At 48.6% G+C, this 23766-nt stretch overlaps 1 protein-coding gene across 6 annotated transcripts; it reads left to right on the top strand.

Moving 5' to 3' along the window:
* Positions 1-1978: 1978 nt before the first annotated feature.
* Positions 1979-23543, top strand: MSANTD2 (Myb/SANT DNA binding domain containing 2). 6 transcript variants are annotated; one of them, XM_088177868.1, is made up of 6 exons: positions 7596-11327; positions 12774-12856; positions 13484-13530; positions 14132-14390; positions 16042-16102; positions 21509-23543. In XM_088177868.1, the coding sequence occupies exons 4-6, from the start codon at positions 14312-14314 to the stop codon at positions 22359-22361; spliced, it is 993 nt and encodes a 330-aa protein (XP_088033994.1). In that variant the 5' UTR covers positions 7596-11327; positions 12774-12856; positions 13484-13530; positions 14132-14311; the 3' UTR covers positions 22362-23543. The 6 variants fall into 6 exon arrangements, with proteins under 6 accessions (XP_014744258.1, XP_088033994.1, XP_088033992.1 ...); XM_088177866.1 differs by having other exon boundaries at positions 7596-11446; XM_088177869.1 differs by having other exon boundaries at positions 13487-14390.
* Positions 23544-23766: the final 223 nt, after the last annotated feature.

Raw genomic sequence — 23766 nt, 5'->3', positions numbered from 1 at the left:
TGTCATTAGCGTGCGGTCAAATGGCGCTGCCGGGACTGGGAGCTGCATCGCAATCAGCTGCTCTCGGCCGTAATGAGTGTTCAGGCCCTAATTAACCGCCACCCTCATTTGCATCCGGCCCGCCCCCCCCTCCCTCCCCGGGTTTCTAATTGTGCTCTGGCCAGCTCCGGCGGGCTTGGGGCTCTGCAGCCGCGGGCACGCTGGCACGGCAATGTGAAGACACACCTGCAGTGGGGACACGCCTTTGGTCACCTTGTCCCCAAGGACACATGGAATGGCTGGCGGTGGGTGCAGCCGGGACAGACAGCAGGGCTGGCTGTGGAGATAGCGCCTGGGGGACATGCCCCAGGAGTGGCAGTGGGGACACAACAGTGGGGACACTCGAGGGAAGTGGGTGCATACCTTTGGGGACATGATGGCTAGCAGAGACATCCCCTTGGAGTCACACCAACAGTGGGGACTTCTGTTTTGGGACATGGTGGTGGCAGACACATCATTTTGGGGACATCATGTGGGGCTGACGTTGGGGACATGCTGGCAGTGGGAACATCCCTCTGGGAATACACCAGCTATGTGTCTATTTGGGGACACGTCACAGTGGTGACAGTGGGTGGACATGCTGGCAGCAGGGACAACCCCTTGGGGATGTGGTGGCAAAAGGGACATTCCTTTGAGGACATGCCAGAGGCAGATGCATCCCTTTGGGGACATGCCACAGGACTGCCATTGGGGCATCTCTTAGGGGGCACGCTGGCTCATTACACCCTCGGGGATGTGGTGGCAGCAGGGACATCCCTTTGGGGGGACACACCAGCGGTGGGGACATCCCTTAGAGGACATGGGGGACACTCCCTGGGGACAGCAGCTGGTGACAAAGAGCCCGGTCGGGGTGGGGGATGGAGTGTGAGGTTAAGGCTCCCCCCCACACCCGCAGCCTCGCGCCGCCGCTAGCCCCTAATCCCGCTAATTAGAGGGGTATAATTACACTCCTGATCGCTTCGCGCCGTGCTGCGGACAGGGACAGGCACAGGCAGGGGGGGATGTCCCCTTCTATCCTTCCCCCGTCCCCCCCCTCCATTTGTTTAACCAACACGGCCCTAATTAAAGCGTTTAATTAACCAACCCGGGCGGGGATCCCATAGGACCTCTCTAACCACCCCCCTTGGACGGGGGGGGGCCTTTTAAGGGGATCTGGAGAGGTGGAATCTCCCCGATGCTCGTTAGTCTTGGCTTAACGAAGAGTTGGGGCGCAGCTGGGGTGTCCCCCCCATCCCCCGCGAGCTGCGCCCTGGCTCATCAATCACGGCCACCGTTAATTGGGGTCCCGGGGTTTCGGAGGCAGCAAGCGGTGAGAAAAGAGAGGTCCCTGCCCATCCGGACTCAGCCTCAGTCCTTGGGGGATGCTCAATAACCACGTCTGGGAGTCCTGGAAGCCCAGACTTCAGGGGTGCTCCACACCAGGGACAGGGGGTGCCCAGCCTGGGAGGAAGCACCAGGCCCGGAGGGGCGAGCTCAGCTCCAGTACGATAGGAATGCTCTGCCCCAAGGTTGGGAGCGCCAAACCTCACGTTTGGGACGTTCTGCCGCACATTTGGGGTCCTCGGGCCAAGGCAAACCCCGGGCGACGGGAGACAGAGCTTGAAGGGTCCCTGCCCTGAAAGGTCTGAGGGGACCCTGCCACGCCCACCTTGGGTAGTGCTGAGGGTGTGAGCCACGCCCACGGTGTGCCCGCCCATTTTATAACCGCGCCCACTACGCCCCGCCCCGTGCCCCGCCCTGATCACGCCCCTTCCACCGAACCACGCCCCCCACCCACCAGCCACACCCCCTTCGTGCCATGGCCACGCCCCATCCCTTCATCACGGTCCCGCCCCCTCTAGCACCGCCCCTCCTCCCTCTGAGCCCCGCCCCGGCGCTGCCGGAAGTTCCTCCCCCGGGCCGTCGCGTCACTTCCGCCCGCTCGGTGCGCACCCCCATCATGGCGGCGCCCTGCGGCTCCTCGCAGCTCCCGCCGGCCGAGCCTCCGCTCCGCGTCCCCAAGATGGAGGTGCTGTCGCCGGGCTCACCGGGCGCGCTCAGCGACGGCAACCCCAGCCTGTCCGACCCCTCCACGCCCAGCGGCGCCTCCCCGCTGGGCGCGGGGCCGGCGGCCGGCGGGGCCGCGCTGGGCGCCCGCGGCGGGGCCTCGCCCTCCGTCTCTTTCTCGCCTGGCGGCGCCGCTGCCGCCGCCGCGGCCGCCGCCTGCCGCGGCATGTCCTGGACGCCGGCGGAGACCAACGCGCTGATCGCCGTGTGGGGCAATGAGCGGCTGGTGGAGGCGCGGTACCAGCAGCTGGAGGGTGCGGGCACCGTGTTCGGCAGCAAAGCGCCCGGGCCCGCCATGTACGAGCGCGTCTCCCGCGCCCTGGCCGAGCTGGGCTACGAGCGCACCCCGTCCCAGTGCCGGGAGCGCATCAAGGTACCCTGGGAGGCGGCGGCGCGGCCCGGAACGGGAGGGTGGGCCGGGGATCCCCGTGCTCGGCCGCCCGCCCGCCGGTGGGTGAGCTCCCGGGACAGTGTTGGGTCACTTCCCCGGAGAGGTGTTCTCCTGAGTATTCTGAGCACCCAGACACGGGTCTGGGGCACCGTATCGCGGGAGTTCAGTACCTTCAGGATCTGTCCTGAGCGTCCTTTGGCTGTGGCTGTGGGCATCGTCCTGGCTCAGCCTGTTCTTTGGCTCTGGGTTTAGGGGCACCGTGTCCCCAGGGCTTGGCTTTTCGGCATCTCCATGCTGCAGTTTTCTGGCAAGGTTGTCCTCAGGACTGAGCCCAGCCCTTGCCCTGGTTGCAGGGTATCCCATTCCCTGGCAGCTGCCTGTCTCCCCGCGGTTCCATTGGTGTCCTCTGTGTTCCTCCCTTGCTCCCATAGCCTCCAGCAGCACCTTTGGGATACGGGCACTGCATCCCATGGGCTCAGTTCCTCTTTTGTGAGCGGCCTGTGGCAGCATCCCATGGTCCTGAGTGGGGAGGGACACAGCATCCCAGTTGTTCGTGTCCCCTCATGAGGACAGCCCCAGCAGGATTTTTTCCCCTGGGTTTCCTCCTTTGGCCCCGAGTGTTGTGGGTGCTGTGGTTGACTCTGTCCCCTCCTGTGTCCTCCAGCATCCTCTGTCTGTGAGGGGCTGGCACTTGCTGTTCCCTGTAGCCCCCTTGGGAAAACAGGGCTCCCAGTTCCCCCAGTAACAAGAGGTGGCTCTGGTTGCTCTTGCACTCCTGGCTCTGTGCTTTGCTGTGGAGTTGTTTTGTAGAGTTTGATGGCTTTCCTGGCTCAACAGGAACGTGATGTGCCTTCACAGACCTATCGAGTAATTGATAAACAGTCTCATGGGATGTATTTTCCAGAGGAGTCTTTCCAGTTCCATCATTCCCTGGGAAAAAAGGGCTGGGTTTGGTTCCTGGTTTGGGAGCAGTTGCTTTGTGCATCCTGCTTGTACAGAGAGGAGATATTTGGATGATGTGGATATCACTGTTGAGTTTGAGTTTGTAAATGTGGATGGTGTTTGGAAGGGTAAATTACACGCTCTGATCTCCCTCTGGCTCTGATTTTTCCTTTCCTGACTCATTAGGCTCCTGCAGCCACTTCAAATGCTGGTGGAGTGGAAAAAGAATATGTTGTTGTTGCTGGGGCTCAGTGGACTGGTTGTTTCTCCTTTCCTCTCCCATTCCTTAAAAATGCTTGCTAGCCAAGCTGGGCTGGGGCTGTTCAGGTGTTTACACCTGGGCTGCCTTTAATTTGTAAAATACAGGGAATAAGGGATGCTGCAGCATCAGGAATGCCTGAGAGCGAGAGATTTCCACTTTGCTCCATGTTGATTAGAACAGCCTGTCCTGGAAATAGATACTCAGAACAAACCCACTTTCTATAGAAGTTTTGGGTTCACACTGTATTTTTCTCATGTCTGTGTGTTTGCTACTTAGGGATCTTTTTCTCTTGAACACACCCAAATATTTTGGAGAGGAATGTTGCTGCACTGAGAACCCTCTTGGAGTCCCTCATTTTCCTGGTGGCTTTCAAGGCATGATGGAAAAATTCCTTGAGGTGGTTTGGCTTTGTTCAATGGTTTTGGTCAATGCAGTGACTGTCAAGGCCCCAAGCCCCAGTTTTGGGGCATGCTGGCAGGGTGTGAGGTGTCATCTTGCTGTTAGAACAGCCCAGAACTGGCTGTTTGGGTTTGGACAGTGCTGTTGGATGGAGCTGATTGCAGGAGCATTTTAGTGAATCCCAGCAGTTTGAGCTCCTTGCAGCTGAGGATTCTCCCACTTTCCCTTCAGAAGTGAGGCTTGAACACGTCTTTGCCCTGAAATGTTCAAGCTTGGAAGAAACCGCCCATCAAAAATCAGTAAAAGAGCTCAAGGCTGATATTTATCACCAAGAGCAGCTGCTGACAGACCTGTTAGATGTTTCTGGATTGCAGAACATCAGGATGGGCTCTCTTTCAACACTGTAATGCCTGGCTGGGAGGGAGTTGTCTGTGTTCCATCCATGAGTGTTCCTGTGCACAGCTTGGCCTCTTGTCAGGCCCTGTGCAGGAGAGGAATAGCTGGTTGAATGCTGCTGTCTCTGGCATCATACACCCAAACTTTGCATATCCTGCATCCCCACAGTGAGGGCCTTCCTCAGCACAGTTATCTGGAACAGCAAAAAAGTGGCTTTTCCAAAGCCTTAGGGCTCTCAGTGGGTTTTGGCCTGGAATTGCTGGGAAATGAGCATTTATTGAAAGCTGTAAGCTCACCTGAGTGTCAAGAATTTACCTTGTTACAGGGGTTATCGAGATACTTGTGGTAGCTGTTTTTGTGAGATTCCAGGCAGGATTGGCTGCTCTTCATTTCCATGGTCCAGCACAAACAAAAATGACTTCTGGATGTGGAGGGTCCATGCATGGATTCTTCTCTGAGACAGAGCAGGATGACTGGCATGTGCTGCAGGAACTAGAGGAGGGCACAGGCACTTTGGAATCCTCCACACTGAAAACAGTACTGGGGAGATGGTGATGAAGGAGCACATGGCTGTGTTTGTTGCATTTATTACCCAAAATGTTCTGTGTTTCCATGATTTTGTAGGATACTCAATGCCCATCAGGGGACAGAAGCTTGAAGCTTTGCTGCTGGATAATAAATGGTGCTTCAAACATTCCAGGTCCAGCTGGTTTTTAAATTAATTTTAGATAAGGATGCCATACTGCTTTCCTTGGGAAGACCTGCATTCCCTGGACACAGCCAAATCTTGAGTCTCAACAGCCAGTTGAGCTGGAAAGGAACAAGTCAGTTTGTAAGCAGAGGGTATTCCAGTTGTATGGCATGGATGCATTCTCTCTTAATTGAAACAGGGTGTGCAGAAAGGTCCTGATGCAGATTTTTGCCTGTCTCTCACCATCTGCATGTGCTTTTCTGCACATCAGCAGCTAGAACGAGGCCACTGTCAGGTTGGAGCCACTCTGGAAGGGTCTGTTTTAAATTTAGGGATTCACATGTAACCATTCCAGCAGCTTTTCCTTTGGAAAGAGACCTTGAGTCCAACTTGGTGGCTTGGGGAGCTCTGCAATTGAGAGCTTCAAGAAGAATGGAACATCTTGGTTTTCTGCCTGTTGCATTCCCAGAAAAGCTGTTCTTGTGTGTCATAGCATCCTCATCCCAACAAGTCATGTTCTGTCCTTAATCCTTGCTCGTTCAGTGACACTCTCTGTTCTTTTCATCCAGCCCTTTCCTATTCCCTATGTTCCTGAGCAAGGATTTAGCCTGGTTTTCTATCCTGAAACTCATCACCTTCCCACAGCAGCGCATGGAAAGCTTTTTGCTTTCAGATTTGACCTGAGAGCTGGGATTTTAAGGCAGATGATGGAGTATTTGGCCAAACCCTTGCCAGATCCTGTGCCCTGCACCGGGTGATGCTGTTTCAACCAGGCAGCAGGAGGTTTGCTGGGAATTTAAACGTGGGAAAATGAGCCCTTGCCTTGTGCTGTGAAGCTGCTGTGTGAAGGCCACACAGCTTGGAGATTGCAGTCCATGGGGTACATGGAACATGTTCCATAGGTGTGCTGGAATTGTTTCATCCTCTTCCAGCCAGCCCAGGTGGCTGCAGTGACAGGATGCTCTGGAGAGCTCAGATGCTGCAGTTGGAGCGTTTTCAGGCAGTACAGGCATGTTTTGTTTTACAGAAATATTCTTGAAATAATGGGCTCCAGTTGTTTGTTCAATGCCAGATTTTAGGCCTTTCTGTAAAGCCATGGGAGATTTTCTGCTTCTCCTGCTTGCATCTCTATGGAAGGTGGAATCAAAGACTTGTCCTGCTGATGGCACATTGCTCAGTTGGGCTGAGAGAGCATTTCAGGGCTGGAAATCCTCTGGCTGCAGGTGCAGCTGGAGAGCTTTTCCCCAGCAGAGACAAATCCCTTCTTAGAAGTTGCTGTTAAAATTTGGGGGCATTTTAAAAATGTCATTTCTTCAGCTACTGCAGAAATGGGAGTTCTGCTTTTATTTTGCCTTTCCCAGAGTCAATGCCAATCCATTGATTCAAAGAGAAACAGCTCCAACTTCTTAACTCCTGATTGCAGGAATTCCCAAATATTACTGCCAATCCAGTTCTGCTGTTGTTGGTTTTTCTGTGTGTAGCAAACTCCTCCGTCCCCCAGATGAGTGACTGGAGGTTTTGGCTGGGTTGTGGTTATCCACAAAAGTAATTTGTTTTTCAGAAGGAAGATAAATACCTTGAAGATGCTGGTTCAGTGCTCAGAAAGAACAAAGTGGGGAGTGCCACAAACCCACATGAAATGGGAAAGGATGGAAAATCACACCTGATTATCAACTGTTGGTATTTCTTGCTGTAGGCAACACTAATGTGGTGATGGTAGGGCTTGTTTGTAAAGGGGCTGTGGTTTTAGCTGCTCTGTGATGGAACCAATCTGTAAATCTTGTATGGAGTTTATTAAGGCAGGAAAAGCTGCTCCAGCAAAGCTGTCTCAGAAGCAGTGCTTGCTGTGATCTAGTGTGAGCTGCTGGACATTTGAGGATTTCAGCCAGAATTCCATCCTCCCGTGAGTGGAGGGGCTGTCTTTGTGATTCCAAGATGTCAAATGATGGAGCATTGGTGCATTTCCCAGCAACCAGCCAACCATCCACCTTCAAAGCAACTTTGATTTGAGTTGACAGGAAGGATGGAGAGGGACTTTCTGCAAGGGTCTGGAGTGGCAGAGCAAGTGGGAATGTCTTCCCAGTGACAGGGCAGGGATAGATGGGATATTAGGAAAAAATTCTTCCCAATGAGGATGGTGAGGCCCCAGCACAGGGTGCCCAGAGCAGCTGTGACTGCCCCATCCCTGGAAGTGTCCAAGGCCAGGCTGGACAGGGCTTGGAGCAGCCTGGGACAGTGGAAGGTGTCCCTACCCATGGCAGGAGGGTTGGAACAAGATGAGCTTTAAGCTCAATTATTCCATGATTCTAGGTCTCTATTTCTTTTGAATGTGGTTTATCTTTATCTTGATTTTATCTCAGTCCCAGCTCCCCATCCCATTAACTCCCAGGTCTGTGATGTGTTAGGTGTTGAAGTTACCTCCCATTCTTCCCTTGGCTTAAATAGATTGAGGTGTGCTGGCTTTTCCAGGCTGGACTATTTCTTGCCATTCCCTGAATCCTTCACAGCAGCCCATCTCCTCACTGGAGGATCTCCTGTGCTCTGGTAGGTGGGAGCAACTTTTTGTTGACATTTATAACTGGAAAACACAAACCCTTCAGTGACAAAGAGCAGATTTAATTGTTTCAATCCTTTATGGGGCTGTGGCAGAGAAGCATTTCTGAGATATGAGTGTCATGTGGAACAAACCCTCTTGGATTTGCTCTCAGCTGGGTATTTGCTGTTGTGCTGGTAAGAATCTGGCTTGAATTGCACATGCAGGACAAGTATCTTTACAATCCAGTGACTTCTGCAGCCATGTTCTGTGTCTATAATACTCTGGTCCAACCATTCTGGTTTACCTGGGCCATCCACTGCTCCTTCCATGAGTGCAGAATGATTCCCAGAGGGAGCTGGGAGTGAGCTGGGAGGTTGTCTTGTTGAGACAGGAGCAGTTGATGGTCAGGAGCTCATTGCATGAGGACAGATCTGTGAAACTTGAGCATTAAATCTCATTTAGGGAGATTTGTGAACATTGAATCCTAGGTTGGGCACACACAATTTTTTTCCTGTAATGCTTTCTGATTATGGAAGACTTGGGAAGATGTTAAAAATCCTCCTGATTCTTGCACTGTGCATCAAGCACTGTCACAGAGGCAGATTCCTGCTTGCCTCCCTCTTGCTGACTGTGTAGATTTGGGGGCCAAGCAGACAATGCTTTCTGGACTGCTGTGGTCTCACCTGTTACCAAACCTTTCACCACTAGTGGTGAAAATTGGGGTTCAAGCCACTTTTGGCATTTCAATTCCAACTTTTCCCATAGATTTGGAGCTTGGTCTCCCTCACAACTTTCTCACAGCACAGTTGAAGTGACGTGGACCTTCCTCTAGGGACTGCAGGATCACACATGACTGGGACACTGTTGGATGTCAGCTGTTTTAGGGTTCTGAACTACACAAGCCATTTCCCTTCTGGTGCTGCCCATGTTGATGCTTTCTGCCACTTCAGTGGAGCTCATTTTGGAGAGGAGTGTTTTCCCTCCCACCCCTGGAATGATTTGTGCTGCTCCTCCTCTGCTGAATGGGCTTGTGGTCTCACTCCATTCATTTGAGAGGGGACCAGCAGGGATTTGAGTCTCTGGTCTCTCAAAGCTTGCATAGATGTGATTTTTTTGAGTACACCTCAGACTTCTTTTCCTCCAGGCTGCTGCAGTTTGAGTTTTCCTTAAGTCTTGTTTTGTGAGTAGTGTAATGATGTTTGTCCTGATCACAGTAGATGTATGCAACTTCAAGTTTGATTTTTGGAATGAGCTTGTTTCTGAAGGCAAGGTAACCTGTTCAGGTGTGGCTTTCATTGTTCCAGAATAAGTAATGTTTGAATGGGTTGTGCCAGGAACAGGCTGAACCTTACTCAGGCATCTCTCCCGTTTAGGCTGGATATCAGGAAAAGGTTCTTTCTCCAGAAGGTGGTTGGGTACCTACAGAGGCTTCCCAGGGGAATGGTCGTGGCCCTGACGCTGCAAGAGCTCCAGGAGCATTTGGGCAATACCCTCAGACACATGGTGGGATTGTTGGGGTGTCTGGGCAGGTCAGGAGTTGGGCTGGATGATTTCTGTGGGTTCCTTCCAGCTCAGCATATTCTGTGACTCAGTGATCTCTGCAAGCTGAGCTCTGTCTGGAGGACCATCCACTACATCTAAACTCCTTACAAAATTGTTGGCTTGGTGGGTCTGGAGGAGGATTGTGCTTCTCTGCCTTCTCAAGCTCTAACAAATTTGTTCCTATTCTTTTCATCCAGAGCTGGTTTAAGAAAACCAGGAGCTCAGAGCATCAAGAGGCAGAGGTGTCCAGCTGCCAGCCTTTCTGCAGGCAGTGCTGGAGTCTCCTGTCTAGGTTCTAGTTCTCCTCATCAGTTTCTGGCTCAATTAACAGCAAATCGCTGAGAGGGGTCTGAGTATCCTCAGCATTCTGATAGCAGCTACCCGTGGAGCATCTTCCCAGGGTGTGGATTTGAGCCTGCAGCACTGTGGGGTCTGTTGTCACAGCACCACACGTCACTGGTTTCCTCACCCTGACGGGGCACAGCCTGCTAAACTCCAGCTTTGTTCACTCTTGGCTGCTGGCAAAGTCCTGTCTCATGGGGGCTGACCTCTGCAACTGGCTGTGGAGCTTCTGTAAATAATTCCTGTCCAGGCAAGAGCTTTTTTTCTTTTTTTGTATTATATTTAACTGTGACTTAGAAATTGGCAGTGGTGGCTGTTTTTGTTAAAAACCTGTGTCTGCCCTGCCTTGACAGATATGCCCCTACCTGTGTCTGCCAGGGTGACTTTGCTTCTTCATTGTCCAAAGAGAGCTCTGTTCTTACCTCAGTCAATACAATCAACTTGTCTATATTTACCCCCAGCCCTTCTCCCCTCAGGGCAGGCCCATCACTTCTCTTCTGTACCAGAGCTAAATCTTTAGGAAGACCTTGTGTGTTTGGGTAAATCAGGATACAGCCAAGGCCTTGTTCTTTGATGTAGGGAGTAATTCACTGTGGCAGCCGTTGTGTCCCCAGTGCTGTGCTCAGACAGATGTGCAGCCAGCTGTGGGGCTGGAGCCTTTGCAGACTGGGCTTTGGCAGCTCCTGGGACTGACCCTGAGCTCCTGGGGGCCTGTTTGAGTGCTGGGCTCTCACCTTCTGCAGAGGGGTGTTCCTGTTTGGGTCCTCATGCTGGAGATGCATTGATGTCATCAGCTGCCTTCCTGCAGTGGTGTGTGGCTCTCCCAAGAGTTTGAGGTGCTGCTCTTCTCATTTTCTTTTTGATAAACCACTGAAATGAGGCTTGTTGAGGCTGTACCCCATGTAAGTCTTGTGTTCTCCTGCCTTGCACATAGCTTTTAACCTGAAAGTTCATGAGCTGAAGCCATTGCACAGACTTGTTACCTTCTGCTCCTGGGAACTCAAAAATTGAGACTTTAAGACCTTTCACTGTCTCCTACAACCACTCCAGGCTTCAAAAGCTGTTTCTTTTGCCCCAGTGTAGTTTCATCTTGTGTTTCCTGTGAGTATCCTGACATGGTGAGGGAGGGAGCTGTTGGGCACTGCTGTTCTTAATTCAGGATATAAAGCTGAGAGCTCCTTTCCATTAAGTAAAAGAGCATTTTTGAAGCTGAGTGTTGTGCTAAGTGGTGCTCTGGGACATCAGGACCCCTTTAGGCTGCTATCAATGAATCATCTTAAACAGATCAATGTGGACACAGCCACAGGCCACCAAACTGCTCTGCAGAGCCCATAGCTTCTCCCTGAGTAAGAGCATGTCTCAGATCAGGGATCTGGAATTCCGTGTTGGATGACCTCAGGTTATATATAAAAAGCTTGCTGTGGTCTGGTTCTCCCTCCTCTTATTTTTTTTGCTGGAAGGAGGACCATGTCTGCAGCATTCCTAAAGGTTTTTCTCATCCTCATCCTGCAGTTCCTGCAGAGCTCCAGGTTCTTCGGTGGCTTCACTTGTAGAGATGAGGACTCGTGAGTTAGAAATGGTGAGAAAATCCACGTTGAGCTTTGTGAGTGTCTCCTCCTTTGGTTTTCCTGATTATCAATTAAGTGGGGATAATATGTGTTCGTGTTGCAGGCAGTGTTGCAGAACAATAAGCAAAAGCCTCGGTCTCTTCCAGTCTGAGCAGTCACTGGGCAGTGATCAGGTCTGTTTTCAGTTCCTTGTCCTAAATTTCCTGCTTTCTGTATCTGTATCAATCTGTGTATGTGCACTTCAGGACCCACGGAGCAGGAGTTGAGCTGGACACCGGGAGGAGTAGAGGAGGTGCGTAAGAAAAATAAAAAACCAGATCTTAGAGATCAGAATAACCTGGTTAAGGTTAAGAATTATAAATGTCCAGGTTTCCTGAGGTGTGAGCAATTGTTTAGGTCTTATCAGGCTCTCTGAAGAAGAGAAGCCTGTGCACTTACATGGAACAAGGCTGACTCGTGGTGTTTGGAGGGAGCATCAGGAGAAGTTGTAAGGACTGCCTGTTGGAGACACTCCGTGAAGAAAGCTAGCAGGAATCTTGATTCTCCAGCACAAAGACAAAGGAGCCACCAGCTGCTTAGCCACAGGCCTTTTGGTGCTTTGGAAAGCCCTATGTTTGGCATTATCTCCCTCAAATTTTAGGTTAACTGCTTGCAGAAGCAGAGGTAACACAGCCAGGTGAGCGTCTGGGCAATATCCCCAAAAGTATCTTGACCTTTAAAAGTAATGAGCAGTCACACTCATTGCTCATTTATTTTCATCCCCCTTCCTCTGTTGCTCCCTTTAGTTTTTCTACTAGTCTGCATTGACTTGCTGCTAAATTATTTTGATAGTAAAATGAGCCAGATTGCAGCCTGACTGAAATAATTAATTACTACTAGGCTATAACCCAGTGTGGGATCCTCCATAACCCCATTGGTGGGGAGAGGTGTTTGAAGCACACGCTGAAAATAGAGTGTGAAAATAGAGTGGCTGAGGGTGTCAGGCATTCCCAGAGGGCCTGGCCAGGCGTAGGGATGCTTTGGAAACACTTTGTTTCTCTTGAAGGCTGCTAATAAATTCAGCTGCAGGCTCTAAATCCGTGTTGAATTCCTATGGATAAGCTGGGGCAGATATTAGAACTGGGGCTTGGGAAATATATTTTGAAAAATCTAACTTGGGTGGATTTTAGAAAGAGTCTGGGAGTGAAATGACTTTGCCCTTATCAGTCACTGAGATTTGAGCTGAAAGGAGAGAAATTGGAGTGAGAAAGCTGAACTCTAACAACCAAATGTATCTGCACCTCTAGCCTGAGGGAACCCTCCTTGCACCAGTGAATACCAACAGGTGTCTAGGCTGGGTTTTGGTTCTAGGTTGCCATAGAAGGTTGTTTTCTACCCTGCTCACAGACAGAAAGATAAAATGTGCTGGTGTCCATGCAAAGAGGATCTGCCTGTTTATCCTGAGGTAGTTATAGCAAAAGAGGGAAAGGTTCCACCTTAAACCGTGGAATAACTCATGCCTGTTGCTGCCTGTGTGTTTATATGGGTTATTTTTTATTTTGTGTTATTTTCGTGTGTTTTTGTTTAAAACAGCAGGGTAATACTGATTTGCTGCTTAGCGGTTTTGCTTCTGCCCCCAGGGCTCTGAATCTCAGGAGGAAACTGGTTAGAAATGTATCCCTTTGCTGCTGATGCTGTTAAACCAGTGTGTGAGAAGCATTAGGTAGGTTCCAGCTTTCTGGAGTTTTAACAGTTCCTTTCTTTGGGGGGAAAACAACCAAGTAGTTTTTGTAATTATATGTCCATTACAGTCCTGCAGAAAGCAAGGGAGCAGGACTAGTCCTTCCCAAATCAATGCCTCTCTTGAATTCCAGAGACAGCTTTGCCATTCAAGTTAGAACCTCAGCAATCTGATAAAGTTAATTTTTTAAAAAGTTAATATTTTCTAACAGTTTACCAATCTGAAAAAATACCCAAGACCCAGCAAACCTGGGGCATTTTTTCTTTCAAAATCAGAGCAGTGGTAGAATTAAAACCACGTTGAGGGTTGTGTAGAAAGTTTTCGGTTTTTTACCCCCAAGTAGTTGTCTTTTGCTCCAGATTAGGGGGAAAACATGGATGGAACCAAAGGCTTATCCAGCAGCAATGAAGTGGCTTAGCCCTTGATGTGGGATGTCAAAGGGATCACCAGAACTGGATGAAGCTTTGGCATCTGTGTGGGAGGTTCTGCCCCAGCTCTGTTTGAGAGGCTGCTCATACCAAGCCACCTCAGTGCTGTTACTTACTTGATGCTTTATATCAAAGTCTTGGAACTGGGAGCATTATTGATTTGACCTCTTTTAAATTTCAGCAGCTTCACAAGAGACAGAGTGAGTTAGTAAGGAATGCAAAAAATATGTAAGTAATAAATATTTTCCTAGCTGAATAGCTTAGGTGTAATCCATTTTGTACCTTGTGTCTTCTTACCAGAGTAAGGAAGGTTGGACTGTCTTTGCTTTTGGGGGAAATCTTTCTGTTTTCCTTTCTCTCTCCTCCCTGCTTCCCCCTCTCCAAGCTGTGGGCACAACACCAGCTTTGCTTTCTCCTCCTCGTAGTAGGTGTGCATTTTCCTGGCTGATTGGTGTCTCTGACTGGGGGGGCTCTTGGTATTTTTATTTTATTTTTTCCCTGCATCCGTAGGAGATCCGGGGATTTTGTTGATTTATTTTTTTTTTAAGTGAGAAAGAGAATAAATCACCCAAGTTAAATCTGAGGAATCTGTAGCAGCTACACAACTTGTCCTGTGTCACAGATGTTAATGCTAAGCGGGAATGTCTGATATATTTGATACTTCCTGGTGGGTATAGATTAATTTGGGAGCATTGCTCTTGAGTGTGGGGCAAATATGACCAAAAGAAACAACCCCTAAAGCCCTGAACTGTGCCTGTGTGACTGTGTGTGAGTGCCTGTGTGCTCATCCAGCCCCACACCCCCTGACTGAGCTGCTTCTCTGTCTCAGACCCTCCGCAGGTGCTACAGCCGCGTGAAGGAGCACGGCGTGGGCAAGAGGAAAAGCAGCTACACGTTTGAACAGCTGGAGCAGGTGTTTGGGCAGGGAGGATGGGACTCCCAGCCCTGCCAGCCCGTCCTCATCAACAGCAGTGGCTTGTACCAGGAGCTGGAGTCAGATGGCAGCACCATGGAGGAATTCTCTCAGGAGGACTGGGGAAACCACAGTCAGGATCTTCACTGCTACCAGACTGGAGAGCAGGAGTTGGGTGAGAAATCCCATCTTGGCACATCTCCATGCTTGGATTTTACCTGTGCACACACAGTGCTCTGTGCCAGCTTTCACCTCTCAGAATGTGCTCACAATGCTGAACACATCCTTGGGGAGAAAAGGGACAGAAATTCCTCAGTTCATCAAAAGCAAACCATGGTTCTTGAAGTACTTTAGGATCAGGACTGGAGGAAAGAAGGGCTGTATAGCCAGAAACAGTGGAGGTGACACCTTCACTGTCCTTTCACTCTCAGTTTTACTTTCCCTCATGGGATTCAGGAGATATTTTCCCTTTCAGTGGTACTTGGGTGTTACCATTCAAACACCATTTGCTTAAATTGTGAACAGGGCTTCAGCCTGCTGCTGGCAATGCCAACAGCTGTAAAAATTGTTACTCTTTCTTATTTACCTTGATATATTGATATTAAACATGTCATTATATTTATATCCAGAGGTGTGGCCTTTTTTAAATAAAAAAAATAGCAAGCAAGCTCACATTTGTTGAGACCTAAACCAAACTCCTCCACATGCTTTTCTTGCCTGAATTATCACTGTCTTATCCTAAAAAGTCAGTATTTTAATTAATTTGGAGGCTTAATTGTTGCTCATGGGTTTTTGAACTTTGTTAAACAGATCAGGGTACCACATCACTGGTAGAAAACACAGTCCAATCTGAGCACTTCTGGGAAGAAGTGAGTTTCTTGAGGCATATTTCTCTCAAGCTGCTGCTCTTATCAGTGTGTGTTCCTCCTGTACCTGAGCTGGGTGTTTTTTCACAGCAGAGGATTTAAGTTAATCAGATCCAATGGGCACACAGGTGAAGAAGATGAATTGTGTAAAGGCTTTTTTCCCCCATTTTTAGGATGAAAGAGGGAGAGGAGATGCAGTTGGGTGTCTGTACACATCTGTGTTTGGGGGACTGGTGAGTCAGGATGCTTTGAAAGAGCCTTAGATCGAAGTTGAATGTTAAAATTTGCAAGTTGGCTGTTAACCACATTCCAGTTCCTCAGACTCCTTCCCTGGGGGATTTAAAAGTCAGAAATATGTGGGAGAGAAGCAGTGGGGAGAAGAAAACGTTACAAAACGTATGGAAATGATGGCTAATTCTGTCTGGTCTGGCTTGTTATGGTGACTCAAGCTGGGATCTCCTGGTTTGTCACCGGTTTCGGGGACATTTGCGTGCGCCGGGGCTGACAGTGCCCTTCACGCTCAGAAGTTGTGAGCAGAGCACTTGGCACACAATGTCTGAATTGAACACAGATGCAGTTCTGCTGCTGCTTCCTCTTGAAATGTGCCATTAGAAGCAGAATTGCTTTTTCTTGGTTTTTTTTTCCCTTGAAACAATGTAGTTTGCCATTCAGTCGATATGTGATTTAATAGCAGGGATTGGAGCCTTGTCCATGAAAGATTTTGCACTTAGGGAGAGGTTCAGATCTTAACTGACCATATCTCTTCCAAGTTAAAGAAAAACCCAATCAATTACAGAGGGTGTAGGAGCTGGAGCTGTCTCATGCAGAACTCCAGCAGACTGCCTGGCTTACTAAGCAACTCAGATTTATTTTTTATTTAATTTCAATGTCTTAAAAAAAAAAAAACAACCTAAGAACATTATTTAAAATCTAATTATGTGTTGGAATTTTACCTTTCAGATGAAATGCCTACCACGAAAAGAACATTAAAGATAAAACAGGAATCTTCAGAAGACACGCAGTAAGTAATTTATGAATGTTTTACCCTGGAATGTATTTCCCTGGGGATGTTGTGCAGGAGGGGAGGATATTTGAAACTTCTGTTTATAATTATAAATACATTGTGCAAGACTATTCATACAGTTGAATCTGCTTTATGCATTATTCCCATTACCTCAGAGCAGCTGAAAAGCTTCACAACTCTGTTTCTCCTTGGCTTTGCCATTCAGCAAACAAAATGAGACTTACTACATGGATGTGAGGACTTAAACCACGGATAGAATCCACAAGAACAGCTCCCTTCCTTGGTGGGAAGGCATGCCAAAGCTTGGGAGTCTCTGATTTTCATTTTTATAACTTTCCAGACCTTACTTGTAACCTTTTGGCTGAGTTTAATCTAACAAACACTGGAGCCTTTTGAATGCTTTGAGCATGCGACTCTCCCTTACTTCTCCAACAATAACACAGAGCATTCCCAAAAATGAAAGGAATTGTGCTGGATTTACTCTGTCCAGGGCTGCTTTCTGCCAGCCTTTAGGGGTGGTTGTGGCTCTGTCTGCAGTGGGAGTGAGCCCAGGCTCACAGATCCATCAGAATTCCACACGGGAGCTCCCACACCAGTGGCTTTTAGTGTCACTGGGATTTTCCACGGTGGAAAACGAGCTGTTCTAGGGTAGGAGGTCACCAGCACTGGGAAAAGCAACAGAACATCCCTGATGAGTCATATAGAACAGAAGCTTTGTAGTGTAACTCAGTAAAAAAAAAAAAAATCCTCAAAAAAATGTAACATAAATATAAATAAGTCAAAAGAGGAATAAATTTAAAATAAAATAGCTTAAGAAAAGAAAAGCCATTTCAAAAGAAAAATAATTAACGAGCAGCTTCCATGCCAGTGGTGTAGCTTTGTCAGACTCCTCACTTCAGGTGGATATTCACATAGCCAAAGGTGAATTTTTTTCTTCACATGGAGCAAATTCAATTTAACAACTCAGGGACAACCTGGAGAAAAATAACTTTTTTCAATATAAACTTTCTCACTGCCACTTTGAACAGTTTCTTTGTGCTGTTCTGGAGTAATTTTACCTTTAAGGAGCTCCATAGCAAATAATCCTGAATTTTCTGGGGTGAAGGCTTGGACCACATGAATATTCTCTTCCAACTTTTAATGTGTACATGAACAGCTGAATTAGATTTTGGTAAATGAGACCTTTCAGAGTTTTATGTTCATTTTCCCCCCTAAATTCCCTCTAAAATGCAGTGGAGTCTTTGAACTCTCAGGCATTTTGAGAAGCGTGCCAGTGATAAACTTGTGCTACGTGTGGAGTGGAAGCACAGAGCGTTTTCCAATGCACAGATTTGCTGAAAGCTGCTTTTCCCCTTGTCTGTGAGGAGAAGGAACTTGTAAACTCTGAGTCAGTAGATTAAAAGCAGTCAGAATATGCATGGCTGATACAAAGATAAGCTGGGTATTTATTTATTATCTTTAAAAAATAAAATTTCATCTAAAAGCCACAGTAGATAAATAGTTGTCAAATTCTTTCACCTCTTTGCACAGCATTTTAAAGTGCAGATAGCCTAGTTCAAAGTGGGTTCATCTGCCTTCTTGGTCAAGATTTTCAGCAGAAATTGTCTCCAGAAATCCTTCAAATCCTGGTGAAACTTGTGGTATGCTTTTGGATACAGAGAAACAATTCGAGGATGGTTTGAGTTGGAAGGAATCTTAAAGCTCATCTCATTCCTCCGTGGGCAGGGACACCTTCCACTATCCCAGGTTGCTCCAAGCCCTGTCCAACCTGGACTTGGACACTTGCAGGGATCCAGGCTGGTGTAGCCAAGTGACACAGAGAGAGCCATGGGATCCTCTAGGGGGGCATGGTAAAGCCCCTCTGCTCTGGAGCCGGGCTGGGAGTGTTTACCTGGAGGAGAGAAGGTTCCAGGGAGAGCTCAGAGCCCCTTCCAGGGCCTAAAGGGGCTCCAGGAGAGCTGGAGAGGGACTGGGGACAAGGGATGGAGGGACAGGACACAGGGAATGGCTTCACACCGACAAAAGACAGAATTAGAGGGGATATTGGGCAGGAATTGTTCCCTGGGAGGGTGGCAGGGCTGGCACAGGGTGCCCAGAGCAGCTGTGGCTGCCCCTGGATCCCTGGCAGTGCCCAAGGCCAGACTGGGCAGGGCTTGGATCAGTCTGGTCTAGGGGAAGGTGTCCCTGTCCATGGCAGGGATATGAGATGAGCATTTTAGGTCTTTTGCAGGTCAGAGTGTTCTGAGTCTGTGACACACAGGGATTTGCCACCTTTCACTTTATTTTTGGCAGTGTGGGAAGCAAAGGGCAGTAGATAACCTGTGTCCATGTCCCATCCTCCATCAGGATGCTCCTTCCCCATGTTGGCTCTGCTGTTGCCTGCCCTTGGCTGTTGTCTACAAATAAACTCTTTGGAAAAGTGAATTACTGCTTAGAGACTTTGAGAAGTGGTTTGATTCAGTGCCGGTTTTGGGAGATGAACTAGAGAAAGCTGGTGGATCTTCACTGAAAGCAGCTGTTCCGGGCCCTTTGAAGTCTGCCTGGTTTGGAAACAGCGCCTTAGAACAAATTTGCACCTACTCTTGTCTCAAATCTTTCCTCATTTGAATTGCAAAAGCTTCCAAGGAGGAAGAAATGCAGGTCCCAGACTCCAGCAAGGAGGTGCTGGTTTGATGATGAGGGAAAATCCAGCTCTAGGGCACCTTCTGCAGCTGAAAAGTGAGATTGTCCTGAGACACACAACAGGTTAAACCCTCTGCTCAGCTCCCGTTGTCCTCCTGAAAAACGAATCATATTAACAATATAAATAAAGCAAATACATAAGTACATGTTTAATAAATAATTTTAAATAGTTGAACTCATGAAAATTACATTTGGAATTAATAAATAATTAAATAATAGTGATTTTTACTGCTTATACCTTTGCTTGGCTAAGTCGTCGAGATCCTGGATACAGCCTGGGAATGCAAAGCTCAGCCAAGTCAGGTCCTGGCAAAAGCAAGAAGATTCTAAACCTGAAAAGCAAAACTCCTTAAAATTCGTCTTTCCCTGTTTTCCTCTGTGCTGGCAGCAGTGGGTTCCCTGTGGAAAGCCCTTCTCTGTTTGCTGCTGCAGCTCTGCTCTCACAACGATTCCTGTTCCCTGCAGGAGCAGTTGCAGTGACTAACGCAGCCAAGCTAAACCCAGCAGAGTATTTATAGTGCACTTAATAAAGGTGGGGGCTTTGCTTTCAGTTCCTCACTCTGCTCCTCAGCTGTTGAATGAAAACCTGCCCACGCCCTGCTCTCCTGTCTTTGCCTTGGGAAGGGAATAACTGGGGCTCAGCTGCTGGCAGCAGAGTGTGTGTGCCAGTGCTGAGACACCGAGCTGTGCTCCAGCACTGCCCTGTCCCCAGGGCTGTCCTACCCCCTTGTGCCCAGAAAGTAAACTTCCACTTCCAGAAGCCTCAAAAAGATAATTTCCAAGCGTGGCAAAGCATCATGGAAGCTTTAAATCAGTTTTGTCACAATGTTTGAGTAAATGGAAATGGATTTGGGGTAAACACACCTTCTTCTTGTCTGGGATTTCTCTCTCTTGCTGCTGGGTTGTGGAATTGACTCCTCAGGAATAACTTGCAGTAAGAAACGGAACTTCAGTGCTGATGGAGTGAGTGTTTTTAAGAACCCCTGGCACAGACAGGGTTCTGCTTGTCCAGCCTGTCCCTCCTTAGTGCTCTAGAAACTCGGTTACACTCCAGCTGTGGTGGAAATGCACTTCCCAAAATGCCTTTGAAGGTCTTTTTAGGGAACTTCTGGCATGGTTGGTGCTACAAGACAGGTGAGATAGATGAGATGATGATGGATGTGGTGCCAGTGTCACTGTGAGGGGAGAGCTGTCCCAGCCTGGATGCTCAGAAATGCTTGGGGAGGGGGGCTTGGACAGCACAGGTGAGGTTTGCAGATGGTGTGCACCAACCATCACATCAAACCAGAGCTCTGGTCCTGAGTGCCCTCAGCCTGCTCCAGAGGCCTCCATCGCCTGCAGGACACCCAGCAGTTGGAGAAGCTTGCCAGAATCACATGCCTTGTAGTTAGACCTGTAAAAGCAGGTTTTTTGGGATGAGAGGCTCTGAAGTGGGGCCTCTCCAGCACTACAGAAGGGCTCTGCAGTCCAGTTTTCCTGGAACCCTTTTATACATTATGATGGAAAAAGACCTACTCCCCATAGGGATTTCTTGGGCAGGAATGCATCTGCCAGAGTCAGCCTTGGTTGTGTCATATCTGCTCTTAGAAGCCTTCATGTCCCTCTCCAGTCTGATGCTGGGAAGCTGCTGGGAAGGGCTGTTTTTGGGGAGTTCAAATGATCTTGAGGAACCTGCAAGAGGAGGGAAGTTTGCCCCACAGAAGTAAACCTGTGTCACTTGGTACAGTACGTCCTCGTGGTGGGATTGGAAGGAGAAGAAATCCTCCTGGGAGTGTTGTGGCCTCTACAGTTCAGTTTTCCACACGTGGCACAATGGATAAAGGAAGGAGAGTTGCATGGAAAGATCCTTTACATCCCGTTTGTTGGACCAAGAGAGATTTCTCCGTTAGCAAACGATTTGCAACATCTTCCTACAGCTTTGATTATAGGACAATAACTTCCCAAATTAGGAGTTCTCCCTACCAGCTAATTACACCCTCATGGTCTCATTTATTCCGGAGGAAGCTGTTGCAGCTCCCTGCAGGTGCATGTGGATGCTCTCTCCTGATGTAAACCCCTCTCTGAAACCTTGCTGCTGGGAATGAAAACAGATTTTTGGGAGCGTGGGGATTTCTTTACTGGATATCTGGAGGGATTGCTGCTGTCCATCCTGCAGCATCCAGGATGTGTCTGGGAGCATCTTCTGCTCCAGGGGGTTGCTCTCTTGAGCTGTGTTTCCACCCCAGCACCAGGACAGAGCTCTTGGGAGTGGCTTCATGCTCCCATTGAGGTTTTTACAATTACAGTCCCATTTGCTGGTATTAATTTGGGGATAACAATGAGGCAGAAGCATTTTGAGTTGCAGTTGTGAGTTCAAGATGCAGCTCATGGACCACGTGCTGACAGAAGCCCAGGATTGTGAAGAATGACCCAGTAGTGGAGTGTGTGTTTATTCAGCAGTGCCAGATAAATGCTTCCTGGAGATGCTTTGATGTCAGGAGGAGTTTGGGTTGGGTTTGTTTTGTTTTTGTCAAGATCAATTTAAGATTTCCCCATCAGGGCATTGTTACAACCCATACACTGGTTACTGTATACACTATATACAGAAATGTATATAGTAGTAAGAAAAATCAGGCAAGAAAGCTGAGGGGGATTAATGTTTTGTGAAGGTTGATGCATTCCCTGGAAAAGTTTTTCAGCTCTGATGCCTTTATCCTTGTCTCCCTGTTTCTTAATTTCCAGGAAGCGTGACGTCATGCAGAACATTATGCAAATCTTGGAGTCGGTCCAGTTGAAGTGGGAGCTGTTTCAGAGCTGGACGGACTTCTCCAGGCTGCACCTTTCTAACAAACTGGCCATTTTTGGCATTGGGTACAACACCCGCTGGAAGGAGGATATCCGTTACCACTACGCAGAGATCAGCTCCCAGGTGCCCCTGGGCAAGCGGCTCCGGGAATATTTCAACTCGGAAAAACCGGAGGGTCGGGTGATCATGACCCGAGTACAGAAAATGAACTGGAAAAATGTTTATTACAAATTCCTGGAGATCACCATCAGCGAAGCCAGGTGCTTGGAGCTGCACATGGAGATCGACTGGATTCCCATCGCTCACTCCAAGCCCACCGGCGGGAACGTGGTGCAGTATTTATTACCAGGAGGGATCCCCAAAAGCCCCGGCCTGTACGCCATTGGATATGAGGAGTGCCACGAGAAACTCCCCTCCCCTCTGGCCGAGCACCGGGCACCCGACCCCGGCAATGAGACTCCAGGGGAGCTCGAGGTCCCCTCGCCACAGGCCTCCCTTCGGGTGGATATGGAATCTGCCCGGATTATCTACTGTTACCTCGGCATCGCCGAGGTCCGGACTCTCCAGCAGTGCCTGTTTTTACACTTCCAGGCAAACACCAAAACCTTCAGCAAAGATTGGGTCGGGATCAACGCCTTTTTATCTCAGAACTGCGTCGTAGAGCCCGGCGTCTCACCCAAATCCATCTACATCAAATTTGTGGAAGTGGAGAGGGATTTTCTGTCTGCTGGCTCTTTGGTAGAGTGCCTGGAAAAAGCCATCGGGTACCCCTTAAAATTTAACAACTGAGGTCTCATCCTTCATAAGGATCAGGGCTTTCGGCCCCATTTTCCATCTCACTGGGATCCTGTCCGTTCACATCCGGGCACAGCCGGGACTTTTCGGCCTGGATGCGCGTTTTGGGGTGCTCGGAGGCGGGCGGGGCGCTCCCCACGCGCCGGGCCCGGCTCCGGTTCCGCTTCCCCGCCCGAGGCCACGAGGAGCGCCCGGCCCGCGGGACAGTCGGTACATTCCACATGGGACAAGCTCGTACACGCGGCGTTTTCATACACAGACTGAGGGTTTGGGCTTTCCTTTATTCCACGGTGTCTCATTTGGATGCATCCGTCTCTAAGTGTTATTCTGGATCTGACTCAATAAGCAATAGATAACGGCGAGGGAAACCCCAACTCCCGGCCCGGGGACTGTTTTTCAAAGCCACCCTTAGATATCTTGTATATAATTTAGAACTTCACTTTTTTCACCATCGAGTGTTCTCCTCTCTCCAAACAGTGTTGCCTGCAAAGACTTTGGGTTCCGTGACGTATTCCACATCCTTAGTAGCGTTGCCATATCTGCTTTTATTTTATTTTATTTTATTTTTTTAACATTAAAATAATTCCTGGCCTTTTTATTTTTTCTTTATTTTTTCTCATTAATTTTTTCCTATTTTTCTCTTTTTTAAAATAATTTTTCTCTTGTTTCTGTCATTTTTCTCTTTCTTTTTCTCTATTTTTCTTTTTTCTTATCTTTTGTATCTTGTCTTTTTCTGTTTGTTTTTTCATTTTCCTTTTCTTTTTTGCTTCTTTTAATTTCTTTTATTATTTCTATTTTCACTTTTTACCCTGTTTTTATCTTTTCTTTTGCTCCTTTCAGTTTCCCTTTTTTTTTTTTTTTTAAATTTTAATCGAGTTCCAAAACTCTCCGTGAGAATAACCTGGCAGCTGGGAAAACACGATGATTATTTTTATTTGTTTTGTTGTCGACCCATTGCTTATGGATACAATCAAAGCTGTGAGAAGGGGAAGGTGGGGAGGGGGAGGGAGCGGGAGGGGGGTGGGGGAGGACGCATTTATGCCTTTTCAGCGTGTTCCTGCTCCAGCCCCGCGCAGCCGCCGGGGCCGGTGGGTTTTATTTCCTGGAGCTCATCCATCGGTGACGTTGTGACATACGATGAATGTGTCGGTCCTAATAAAATCAAACAAACACGTACAGAGGCTCCCACACATCCTTCTCCTTCTCTGGGGGAGTTTAGGGAGGTGCTGAGCTCTTCCCTGGGGGTATTCCCATCAGGGATTTGTTCCTGGGGTCCTTCTCGGAGTTGCTTATTTTTGTTACGTGGGGTGAGCACCGCCAGAGCCGGTTGCTTTCCCTGCAGAGGTTCCCAGAATCCTTGAAAGAATTGAGGATCGCTGCCCGTCTGGAAGTTGGCATC

The sequence above is a fragment of the Sturnus vulgaris genome, chromosome 23 (genome assembly GCF_052056855.1).
Source record: "Sturnus vulgaris isolate bStuVul1 chromosome 23, bStuVul1.hap1, whole genome shotgun sequence".
In the NCBI taxonomy this organism is placed as follows: domain Eukaryota; kingdom Metazoa; phylum Chordata; class Aves; order Passeriformes; family Sturnidae; genus Sturnus; species Sturnus vulgaris.
The sequence above is the reverse complement of the archived record's forward strand: the minus strand, read 5'-3'. Positions and strand labels throughout refer to the sequence as shown.

What these genes read in the sequence shown, in the direction of transcription:
- MSANTD2 (XM_014888772.2), top strand. Translation starts at nt 1,979, where the DNA reads ATGGCGGCGCCCTGCGGCTCCTCGCAGCTCCCGCCGGCCGAGCCTCCG. An exon ending in AGTGCCGGGAGCGCATCAAG is followed by an intron (nt 2,459 to 14,131) that starts GTACCCTGGGAG and finishes TCTCTGTCTCAG; the next exon opens with ACCCTCCGCAGGTGCTACAG. An exon ending in GAATCTTCAGAAGACACGCA is followed by an intron (nt 16,103 to 21,508) that starts GTAAGTAATTTA and finishes CTTAATTTCCAG; the next exon opens with GAAGCGTGACGTCATGCAGA.